The sequence below is a fragment of the Symphalangus syndactylus genome, chromosome 2 (genome assembly GCF_028878055.3).
Source record: "Symphalangus syndactylus isolate Jambi chromosome 2, NHGRI_mSymSyn1-v2.1_pri, whole genome shotgun sequence".
Classification (NCBI taxonomy): Eukaryota; Metazoa; Chordata; class Mammalia; order Primates; family Hylobatidae; genus Symphalangus; species Symphalangus syndactylus.
In genome coordinates, this window is record NC_072424.2 from 28,569,929 (window position 1) to 28,582,227 (window position 12,299).

The 12,299-nt window shown below is 44.8% G+C and overlaps 1 protein-coding gene across 13 annotated transcripts in view; it reads left to right on the forward strand.

Moving 5' to 3' along the window:
- The first annotated feature begins 1,187 nt into the window (after positions 1 to 1,187).
- XPNPEP1 (X-prolyl aminopeptidase 1) overlaps positions 1,188 to 12,299 on the forward strand; it is a 58,591-nt gene continuing 47,479 nt past the window's right edge. For 7 of the 13 annotated variants that reach the window (XM_063617950.1, XM_055249763.2, XM_055249771.2 and 4 more), the window contains exons 1-2: positions 1,216 to 1,349; positions 10,299 to 10,387. In XM_063617950.1, coding sequence (XP_063474020.1) covers positions 1,318 to 1,349; positions 10,299 to 10,387 — 121 coding nt within the window. In that variant the 5' untranslated portion in view covers positions 1,216 to 1,317. The other 6 variants (XM_063617969.1, XM_063617965.1, XM_055249755.2 and 3 more) reach the window with 5 other exon arrangements.

Genomic DNA, 12,299 nt, shown 5'->3' on the forward strand with positions numbered 1-12,299 from the left:
GGGGGAAGAATACAGTACACATAAGTACATTTAAAGAATCCTGTTAAAAGGTGATGTGCTATGGAAAAAACGAATTAGGAATATTGGAAGGATTTACAAGTTTAAATAGGATGGTCAGGGTAGGTGATACTTGAACAAAGACTTGAAGGAAAATGAGGAAGGGTGCCTCAATATTTGGGGGATGAGCAAGTCCAAAAGCCCTGGGGCATGAATGTGCCCTGCTTTTTCAAGGCGAGCCAGGAGGCCATTTCAGCTGAAGAAGAGTGAGCAAGGTGAGAACAGGAGGAAATGTGGTTGGGGGTAGATCAACTGGAGCTTTTATCCTGAGTGAAACAAGGAATTAATGGAAAGTGCTGAGCAGAGAAGTGACCTGGTCTCACGATTCAAAGGACTGGTCTGGTGGCTTCGTTCAGGCTGGACTGTGCAGGTGCAGGGTGGTGGGGGGATATTTGGGGGGCTGCTGTAACCACACGGGTGGGGTGGTACAACCCTCTGATGCACATCAGAGGGTAGCAGGTGGAGGTGGTGTGACATGGCCAGATTAGGGGTCTATTTTGGAGGCAGGGCCAACGAGATTTTGCTGGCAGATTAGATGTGGGGTGTGAAAGAGAAGAGGCAGGGAGGATTCCTAAATTTTTGTCCCTTAAGAATGGAGTAGCAATCGATTGAGATGGCAAAGAAGACTGGTGGAGAACGTTTTTGTTTTGCTTCGGTGCACTGGGAGTTCCAGGAGTTCCGTTTGGACGTTAAGTTTGAAGGGGCTATTTACTATCCAAGCAGAGCAGAGAGCTGGATTTTGAAGCTGTCTGGGGACATACTTTTGGGGACATTTCTAAAGCTTGAGACCCTGTTCCAAAGCCTCGAAGACCCTGTCGAGGTTCTTCCAGAGCCGGCCACGTCCCTCTCTTCTCAGCCCTCCTAAATTAAGCCGGAAAATCCCTGGGACAGTAGCCCCTTTATTCGGCAAAGCCCTTTTTCCTCTTTGAGGAATGACGAGAAAAACGAACAAAAATGAAGACGCTCAGCAGCACTGCGTCCTTTCCCCGCACGCTGCAGGGAGAGGCAACGCGGCCTGGTGCGGAAGAACAGGCCCGGCTCTGGGCCGCAAGCGCCGCGGCCGCGAACCCCAGCTCCAGGCGTGTGGGCGGGGCCTTCGTGTGGGCGGGGCCGCGACGCCAGCGCACGCCACAGGCGGGGGCGTGGCCGACCCGGCGCTAGCCCGCCCGCCCGCTCTCGCGCCTCCCTCGCGCCGGCCCTTCAGCGGGTGATCAGCTGGTCTGCGCTCGCCTGACGTGGGCTGGGGCACGTCACCGCCGAATGGCAGCCTCCAGAAAGCCACCGCGAGTAAGGTGAGGGCACTCCGCCGGGAGCCGGCGTCCGGGCAGCGTGCAGCTCTCACTGCGCGGCCGCTCACGTTGCACCTCGGCGGGCAGGGACGCGCGGGTGAGGAGCCTGGCCCGCCGCAGTGTGGAGAGGGCCGCGCTCGTCGGAGCCCCGGAACAGGAGCAGGGGGAGGGGGTCCATGAAGCCGGGCGAGATCCGGTTCGTTTCTGGCGGGTTGGTGGGCACGGGGGCGGCCCGAGCCCGGTTCCTGAACGCATGTGCCCGCGGAACTGCAGCACTCGGCCCGAGGGGGCGGCGGCCGTCACAGTTCCCGGCCAGCGGGAAGGCCCTGCTCTTGGAGGAAGTTGGCCCCTCCTGGCCCCTCCTCGTGCCCGGGGAGGTGGGCGAGCCTCTGCCCTCGCTCCTGTTACCCAGGAATCTAAACCTGAAGTTACAATCTCGACAATACTGACTCCTACAATTCGCTCTATTGATCTGTCACCGCCACAAGGATAGACGGTCGCGGGCCCCTCCCCACCCAAAAGGTTTCAGAGGCTGTGTAAGGGAATATTTTGGTATAACCTCCAGGAAAATCCCCCCAGTAGCCTGCCCTGGGCTCTCCTTGGTCACAGGAAGGTGAGAAGGATAATTTCCCGGCCTCAAGTTAAACATGTTTTAGTTTATTCCCCTCCCATAACCAGGATGTACTTATCAGAGCCTCTGACAAAGTGGGAGACAGAGAGAGGTGTTCAGAGTTCATGGAGGCCACAGGCCAGACTCCCTGGCCTTCCCCAAGGGGTCACCCACCTGCTAACCACTTAGATATGAATGCACTCACTTTGCAGCATCGCCAGGCTTTCTTGCTGAACACAGACCATGGCTCCTGCTTGTGTTTGTAAGTAGGGGGGTCCGAAACCTACCTTGACCTGGATTTGCCCTTGCCACAGCTTGTTAAGGTGAGCAGAAAACCAGACCCACCCTGTGGAAGTATGTGGGAGGGGTGGAGAACTTCCATCTGGAAGGAGCTTCCTGTAAGTGAAGTGCTGGAAATGGAGTCAGGCAAGTGGATAATGATGAATTAGGCTGTAGGCCTCAGGTGGCCTTTGGGGGCCAGGGTGATCTGTGCTAGGTTTATAGACTCACAGCCTTTTAGGAGCAGAAGAGTCTTTTCTACACCAGCTGGTAGAGTCTTTTTTACCTCAAAAGAAAGTCCAGTGAAAGGCTGAGAGAGGAGAGGCCATTTTCCACAGGCACCTCCCCTACTGGTAGAATTTGAGTGCCATTCGTTGTAAAAGTGAGCACTTCTTTCAGTTTCGGTAATGGAAACTGAACTCAAATTGATTTAGCTAAAATGGGGTGGAGCTGGCTTCTAGTGTGGCTGAATCCAGGAGCACCACCAACATTGGCTTCAGAGTTGGGTTCTCTTTTTCATCTCTTGGCTCTAATTCATTCAGTATCGGCTTCATTCTCAGGCAGACTTTCTCCTTATGGCAGGTTATGACAGTTCTAGGCTGACAGCCCCAGCAGAGAAGTTGAGCCCTCTTTCCTAATGGAGCAGAAGTCCCTGATCTGATTCTCACTGGGCAGCCTTAATTCTCATGTTCGTATGTGAACCAATCATTATGGCCAGAGGGAGGGATTGACCTGCTTTGGGTCCCAGAACCTGATAGGTGTGTGGATAAGACTCCTTTGAACCCCCTTGGGCTGAAATGGAGAGGGTACATTCTCAAAAGGAAAACCAAGGTTCCCATCAAAAGGAGGGATGGATTCTGGGTAGACAAAGTCAACATTGCTTATTTCCCAACCTTAGAACTTGTTCCAGTTTACCCTTGTCTCATCCACTAGGTGTGACTGAGCATCTTGTTCCTTGTTTTGCCCCATGCTGAACACTATACATGTGTGATTCCCATGAAATGGGGGTTGCAGGGGGGTGAGGTATTCAGAACCCTGCCAGCATTTCTTTTTTTTTTTTGAGACGGAGTCTTGCTCTGTCGCCCAGGCTGGAGTGCAGTGGCGCAATCTTGGCTCACTGCAAGCTTCGCCTCCCGGGTGCACGCCATTCTCCTGCCTCAGCCTCTCCGAGTAGCTGGGACTACAGGCGCCCGCCACCACGCCTGGCTAATTTTTTGTATTTTTTAGTAGAGACGGGGTTTCACCGTGGTCTGGATCTCCTGACCTCGTGATCCGCCCGCCTCGGCCTCCCAAAGTGCTGGGATTACAAGCGTGAGCCACCGCGCCCGGCCCCTGCCAGCATTTCTTGGAAAAAGAGGGAGAAGGCCTTTTCTAGTGCTGCCATAACCATCTTATACAAAGATTGAAAGTGCTCTGCATGCTTCTTGCCCCTTACCCACTTTGTGGCTCATCATGAAGTTGAGAAGGTGTAGGTCGAAGAAGTTCTGGAAAGGGTAGGAGCACTGAGCTGGAAGTTGGGAGGCCGGAACGCTGGTTCTAGCTCTGTCAGCAGTTAGCTGTAAGGCCGTGAGCTAGTCATTTGATCTTTGTTTCTTGGTTTCCTGGTTTAGAGGAGGGAATTGAGTTGGATAGTCCCTGAGGTATATTCTTCTAGCTCTTAATATTTAACGATAATTGTGCTTTGACAGAGAACTTAAGAATTTTATCTGTCCAAACAAGTGAAAGGTGGATAGATCTTGGACTCTATGGAGACCAGGATATGACAAGAGCAGAGCAGCTGTAGTATTGAGCTGCTTCATAGCTCCTATGATCCTGACAGAAAGGTGGAGGTGTTAATGCTCACATAGAGAGTTTGAGCTCACCTGTCAGACCTAGTTTCTGGTCTTGGCTTTGTAGCTACTGAGTTATATGGCCTATGGTAAGTTATCTTTGTTTTTTTCTTCTGTAAAATGAATGAATAGGATTACCATAAGATAACCTTGGCTAGGCGTGGTGGCTCACACCTATAGTCCCAGCACTTTGGGAGGCTGAGGTGGGAGGATCACTTGAGGCCAGGAGTTTGAGACCTGACTGGGCAATGTGGTGAGATCCTGTCTCTTCAGAAAATTATTAAAAAAAAAAATCAGGTTGGTATGGTGGCATATACCTGTAGTCCTAGGTCTTTGGGAGATTGAGGCAGGAGAATTGCTTGAGCTCAGGAGTTTGAGGCTGCAGTAGGCTAAGATTGTGCCACTGCACTCCAGCCTGAGTGACACAGCAAGACCCTGTCTCTAAAAAAAAGATAACCTTCCACCTCTGTAGTCATGTGTCTGAACCAGTCGTTGGGATCAGTTACTTACCATCTTAGAAACTTATGTATGAAGTAATGGGAAATTGGATGAGAATCTGACTTGTATCCCTGTCCACAAGAAAGAGATGTTATAAAATTTATAACGGCCTTATTGAGATATAATTCACTTATATACAATTCATCTATCTGTTAAAATGTACAGTTCAAGTTATTAGTATAGTCACAGAGTTGTACAACTATCATCACAATCATTTTAGAACATTTTCTTCATCCCCAAAAGAATCCTGTTACCCATAATCAGTCACTTCTCACCTCAGCCCTTGGCAACCACTAACGCTGCATGTCTACTTCCTGTCTTTACAGATTTGCCTATTCTGGACATTTTATGTGAATAGAATCATATACTATGTGGTCTTTTGTATTAGGCTTTTTCCCTTAGCATGTTTTCAGGGTTAACCTATGTCGTAGGTGTGATTTCTTTCCTTCTTTCTTTCTTTCTTTCTTTCTTTCTTTCTTTCTTTCTTTCTTTCTCTCTTTCTTTCTTTCTTTTTTAGACGGAGTCTTGCTCTGTTGCCAGGCTAGAGTGCAGTGGCACAATCTTGGCTCACTGCAGCCTCCACTTCCCAGGTTCAAGTGATTCTCCTGCCTCAGCCTCCCGAGTAGCTGGGACTACAGGTGTGCACCACCACACCCAGCTAATTTTTGTATTTTCAGTAGAGACGGGGTTTCACCATGTTGGCCAGTATGGTCTCTATCTCTTGACCTCATGATCTGCCTGTCTCGGCCTCCCAAAGTGCTGGGATTACAGGCATGAGCCACCGCACCTGGCATGATTTCTTTTTATTGCCAAATAACATTCCATTGTATGGATAGATGCTTTTATTTATCCATTTATCAGTTGGGCATTTGAGTTGTTCCTACAGTTTGGCTGTTACAAATAATGCAGCTGTAAATATTTGTGTACAACTTTTTATAAGGATATATATTTTCAATTTTCTTGATTATGTACCTAGGAATGGTTTTTCAAAGCCATTACACCATTTTACATTCTCATCAGGAATGTTTGAGGGTTCTAATTTTTTCTATACCTTCACCCGCACTTGTTACTGTCAATCTTTTTTATTATAACCTTGCTAGTGGGTGTGAAGTGGTATCACACTGTGGTTCCAATTTGTGTTTCCCTAATGACCAATGATGAGCTTCTTTTCATGTACTTCTTGGTCATTTGTGTACTTTTGCTGGAGAAATGTCTATTCAGATCCTTAGCCCATTTAAAATTGGGTTATATGTCTTTTTATTGTTGAGTTGTAATAGTTCTTTATATATTCTGGATACTAGACTCAACAGATTTGCAGATATTTTCTCCCATTCTGTGGGTTGTTATCCATTTTCTTGATGGTATCCTTTGAAACACAAACATTTAAATTCTGATTAAGTCCAGTGTATCTCTTTTTTCTTTTGTTGCTGTGCCTTTTGATTTGTGTCTTAAGAAGTCATTGCCTAATCCAAGGTCAGGCAGACTTATGGTTGCGCTGTAAGAGTTTTACAGTTTAGCACCTACGTTCATACCTGTGATCCATTTGTGTTAATTTTTTTTATTTTCTTTCTTTCTTTCTCTTTCTTTCCTTTCCTTCCTTTTCGTCCTTTTCTTTTCTTTTTTCTTTCTTTCTCTCTTTTCTTTTCCTCTTTCTTTCTTTCTCTTTCTTTCTGTCTGTCTTTCTTTCCTTCCTTCCTCCCTCCCTCCCTCCCTCCCTCCCTTTCTTTCCTTTCTTATCTTTCCTTCCTTTCCTTCCTTCCTTTCTTCCTTTCTTTCTTTCTTTCCTTTTCTCTCACTCTGTTGCCCAGGCTGGAGTGCAGTGGCCCAATCTCAGCTCACTGCAAGCTCCGCCTCCTGGGTTCACGCCGTTCTCCTGCCTCAGCCTTCCGAGTAGCTGGGACTACATGTGCCCGCCACCATGCCTGGCTAATTTTTTGTATTTTTAGTAGAGACGGGGTTTCACCGTGTTAGCCAGGATGGTCTGGATCTTGTGACCTCGTGATCTGCCCGCCTTGGCCTCCCAAAGTGCTGGGAATACAGGCGTGAGCCACCGTGCCCGGCCCATTTGTGTTAATTTTTGAATATGATATGAGGTGGGTCAAACTTCATTTTTCTTTTTTTGAGGCAGGGTCTCTCTGTGTCACCAAGGCTAGACTGCAGTGGGGCGATCAACGCTCACTGCTGCCTCAACCTCTCTGGCTTAAGCGATCCTCCTGCCTCAGCCTCCTAAGTAGCTGGGACCACAGGTGTGCACCACCAAACCAGGCTCATTTTTGTAAATTTTGTAGAGATGGGTTTTGCCATGTTGCCCAAGCTAGTCTCGAACCCTTGGACTCAGGCAGTCTGCCTGCCTTGGCCTCCCAAAGTGCTGGGATTATAGATGTGAGTCATTGTGCCTGGGCTTTTTTTTTTTTTTTTTTTTTTTTTTGAGGCAGGGTCTTGCTCTGTAACCCAAGCTGGAGTGCAGTGGCGCTATCATGGCTCACTGCAGCCTTGACCTCGAGGGCTCAAGTGATCCACCCCACCTCAGCCTCCAGAGTAGCTGGGACTACAGGTGCATGCCACCATGCCTGGCTAATTTTTGTATTTTTTGTAGAAACGGAGTTTTGCCATGTTGGAAACTTTATTCTTTTGCATGTGGATATTCACTTGTCCCAGCACCATTTGTGGAAGAGACAATTTCTTCCCCATTGAATGGTCTTGGCATCCTCAAAAATCGGTTGACAGTTGTGAGGGTTTATTTCTGGACTCTTAATTCTGTTTTACTCATTTGTAAGTCCATTCTTATGCTAGTACCACACTGTCTTGTATGTAGGTTTGAAATTGGGATGGAAGAGTTCTTTTCCAGATTTTGTTCTTTTTCAAGATTGTTTTGGCTATTCTGGGTCCCTTGCATTTCCATATGAATTTTAGAATCTGCTTGTCAGTTTCAGCCTCCAAGCTAGCTAGAATTTTGGCAGAGAATGCATTGAGTCCATAGATCAATTTGGGAAGTACTGCCATCTTACCAATAGTAAACCTTCCAATCCATGACCATGGAATAGCTTTTGTTTATTTAGGTCTTATTCAGTTACTTTCAGGAGTCTTTTTTAGTTTTTATGGTGTACATTTTACACTTCTTTTGTTAAATTTATTTCTAACTATTTTTTGTTTTTGATATTATTGTAAATGGACTTTTCTTAATTTTATTTTTGAATTGTTCATTGCAAGGATATAGAAGTCAAATTGATTTTTAAAATACTGATTTTTGTATCCTGCATTCTTGATGAACTCAGTTATTAGTTCTAATTTTGTTTGTGGATTCTTTAGGATTTTCTGTACTCAAGATTATGTCATTTGCAAATAGAGATAGTTTTACTTCTTTTCTAAACTGGATGCCTTTTGTTTCATTTTCTTGCCTACTTACCCTAGATAGAACTTCTGGTACAATGTTGAATAGAAGTGCCAAGAGTAGACATCCCTGTCATGTTCCTGAGATCATAGGGGAAAGCATTCAGTCTTTCAGCATTAAGAATGATGTTAGCGCCGGGCGCGGTGGCTCACGCTTGTAATCCCAGCACTTTGGGAGGCCGAGGCGGGCGGATCACGAAGTCAGGAGATCGAGACCACGGTGAAACCCCGTCTCTACCAAAAAATACAAAAAAATTAGCCAGGCGTGGTGGCGGGCACCTGTAGTCCCAGCTACTCGGAGAGGCTGAGGCAGGAGAATGGCGTGAACCCGGGAGGCGGAGCTTGCAGTAAGCTGAGATTGCACCACTGCACTCCAGTCTGGGCAACAGAGCGAGACTCCGTCTCAAAAAAAAAAAAGAATGATAGAATGATGTTAGCTGTAGGTTTTGTAATAACTTTTGTCAGGTTGAGGAATTTTTCTTCTAGTTTGCTGAGTGCTTTTATCTTGAAGGGGCATTGGATTTTGTTATGCTTTTTCAGCATTTGTTGAGAAGATCATGTAGATTTTGTTCTTTTTTCTATTGATATGGCCTGTTTTAGTAATTGATTTTTCATATATTGAGCCAACCTTGTATTCCTGGGATAAGACCCACTTGGCGATGATGATCCTTTTTATATTGTTCTAGATTCAGTTTGCTGGTATTTTGTTGAGGATATTTGTATTTATATTTTAGAAGACATATTGGGGTGTCTTACTTTTTTATGAAAGAATAATATGTTTACCCTCATTAAGAACGTCCCATTCTGTCCAGTAAAACTAAAGTCACAGCCATATGAAAGCAGGCCTAGAGTCATTGGTAAAGCTGCCTGATTATCTGGTTCTGGCCGTGTGGTAGACTGAGCTAATGTGTCCCTGTCTGTCTTTACCAACATGTAAAAATGCGGTTAAATTATAACTTAATTAACTTTGAGTTCATAGCTGAGTAAAATTCAAAACCTTTTCTATGGCCCCACAGTAGGCCTCCTGGTGCCTCTATGATGTTGTCTCTGAACCACTTACCTCCCCGTCCCCTGATACAATCACACTGTGCTGACCTTCTTGCTTTTCCTCAGGTAAACTAGACATACTCCTGCTTCATGGCCTTTGCACTTGCTATTCTCCTGGAACATTGTTCCCCTAGCCGTTCACATGGCTTGCTTCCTCACTCTTTTTAGGTCTGTGTTAAAATGTTGTCTGTTACCAGAGAGGCTGTCCCTGGCTACCCCACATGAAATAATCCTTCCCCTTACCTCCTTGATGCTTTCTTCCCCTTGCTCTGCTTTACTTTTTTTCACAAAACACGTTCTTATTACCTGACATATTGTGTACTTGTTTTGTGTCTGTTGCCTTCTCTTCCCTGTCTTCTGCCCTATCCCCCTGCCTTGAAGCCCCATGTTAATTTGTTAAAGTCAGAGATCTTGTCTGTTTTGTTCACTGTTGTGTCCAGAATAGGGCCTGGATTATGGAAGATTTTTCAATAAATATTTGTTGACTGAATGAACTTGAAAGAAAGAGAAATCCTCAAGTGCCTAAAATGTAGAGGGAACCTAATGCCTGAATGGTATGCTAGTAACCTGAGCCTGGGAGAGTTACCAGATGCAGATACAGACCCTCATGCCTGGTGTCCAGGGCATTAGACTATCCCCGTATGGGAACAAGAAGTTTGTGTGTAAATCTTCTAGCTAAGAAATTAATGTGAAAGTCTTAGAAGCAAACAATAACAGAACTGCTTGTACAAACCAGGACCCATCACATTCTCGTAAATAGCCTCTATTGAAGATAAGCTCTTAATAAAAGATCACAAAGCGCAGAAGGAATGAATCACCAAGAGGGAAAGGCAGCAGACCTAGCAAACATGAGGGTTAGTCTCCCAAGATCTATTTGAAAGTATGGGAGAAATTACAAAATAAGGGCCTACAATAATGAAGGCACAAAGAGAAGGCATAGAAACCAGAGTGAAACAATAGGACACCATAAAGAAAGAAGGGGCAGATGTGAAAAAAATCAAATAGAACTTGTGTAAGGAAAAAACATATTGAAAATAAGTCTTCTTAATCTAATTAAGTAGGAGGTATGAGAATTTATGAACTGGAAGCTACAACTGAGAAGGTTAACCTGCAATGGGGATGTTTTACACCTGCAAGTTTTACATCAAACTTTTATTTATTCTGCCACTGATAATGGGGGTGAGAGTTCTTCTGACTCATGTTAGAGAACTGCTAGGTTAAGCGATGCCCCCTCTAACTGAGCCTTGCCACGTTTATTGTGGTCGAAGTCTGCAACTTCCTGTTCTTTCTCTCCTTAAGGGCGAATCACCAGGATTTTCAGCTGAGAAATTTAAGAATAATTGAACCTAACGAGGTGACACACTTAGGAGACACAGGTGTGGAAACAGGTAATAATTTTGTCTGGAAATTAGATGGAACATCTGTAAAGGATTTTAGATCTCCACCTCAACCCCAGGTTGGGTAAGAAGAAGAGGGTAGGGAATTAGTAATAGATCATGACTGGGGGTGAGTATCTGGAAGTTAAAAACCATTTTATTTTTTGGCTTCCTAAGTGGTTGGTTACTGTTTCTGTATATTTACCATTTTTTTTTTTTTGAGAGGGAGTCCCGCCCTTTTCACCCAGCCTGGAGTGCAATGGCATGATCTGGGCTCACTGCAACCTCCGTCTCCTGCGTTTAAGTGATTCTCCTGCCTCAGCCTCCTGAGTAGCTGGGATTACAGGTGCCCGACACCACGCCCGGCTAATTTTGTATTTTTAGTAGAGATGGGGTTTCTCCATGTTGGCCAGGCTGGTCTCGAACTCCCGACCTCAGGTGATCCACCCGCCTTGGCCTCCCAAAGTGCTGGGATTACAGGCGTGAGCCACTGCGCCCGGCCATTACCATTTTTTTTTAAGGTAGTAAGTTAGAGAATTCCAACTTTTTTTTTTTTTCATTTTCCGTTTTTGTCGGAGCAGTGGTGGTGGAGAAGGAGATAGGTTATTATGGAAAATGTTCTTCATTTCTCTAATATAGTCCTTTATTGATTGTCTTAGAAATTAGCTTTCAATTTTGATCATAAGATTGCAAAATGAGAAAAGCTTGTAATATATTATTGTGCTTTATAAATTGAGTGTGCATTTAGGAAAGTCTTTTTGGGAAATATTTCTTGGCTGTCCCTTCTCCCCAGAACTGATTGTCTGATGGGTTACCAGAAACCTGAATTCTGAAAAGCGGTATATTGCTGTATCTCTATCCCATGTAAGCCAGTACTGTTCTACTGATTACTGAGGAGAACCAGGTTTTTATTTTTTTTATTTTTTTTAGCTGACTGAAAAATTGATCTCTTGAAGTATGTAAGAAACCATGCCTATCTAATCTCTGTTTGGAAGATCAATGCTATAATTGCATGCAATTTTAGATCCTTTTCTTTTAAAAAATATAGATGTATCCAACACGTTTTGGACCATATTAGGAGGTATCAGAGGAAGGAGGAAAAAGAGAAAGTAAAGAAAGGAAAAAAGTGATGGAATCATCAAACTTAGAGTTGGAAGATAACTTCTTTTTCTTTTTGTAATGTATGAGGAAATAGAGGTTAGGGAGCTTCAGTTGCCTGAGGTTGTAGATCCCAGCTGGAAACTGGAGCTCACTTGTTTTGCTTCTGTTGGTCTTAGAACACTTTAAGGCTCTATTATGTCCCCCAGATAATATGGTGTAATAGTGCATGGACTTGGGAATTGCATAGACTTTGAGTCCTGGTTCCTGATGATCCAGCTGACTTTGGGCAAGTACTTAACTCCTTTTAACTCCTGTTCCTTTATGTGTAAAATGAGAATAGTGAAACCTCTCTTGGAGGATCGTTGTGAGAATTAGCCACTCATGTATGGAAAGCCCTTAGCCTTCCCTCAGCTGTGCAACAGAGAACCAAACCACTATCTCTAAAGCTGTTGTTGCTGGAAGAGCATCTGTGCCTGTGTTAAGATGTGAAATTGGAGTAAACTGGCCTCTTCCATTCTTATAACGAGACGTGGGAATTCCAGCTGGTGCTTCAGATCCAGATTCAAATATTTCTTGAGCTCCTGCAGTGTATTAGATGCCGTGCATGGTGCTTTCACACACGTTATCGTGTTTAATTTGCCTGGCCACCAGTGAGGTAAGTATGGTGTGCTTTTCATGTACAATCAGTGAAAAATCTTGTTTGTGATAAAGGCTGAAGGTATCGGAACTTATTTCTAAAAGCAGACCTGTATATGCAAGACTTTTAAGTGAGTCATTCTCTGTAAGGCATAGTTTGAAAATATCTGGCAGTGTATGGGCTAAT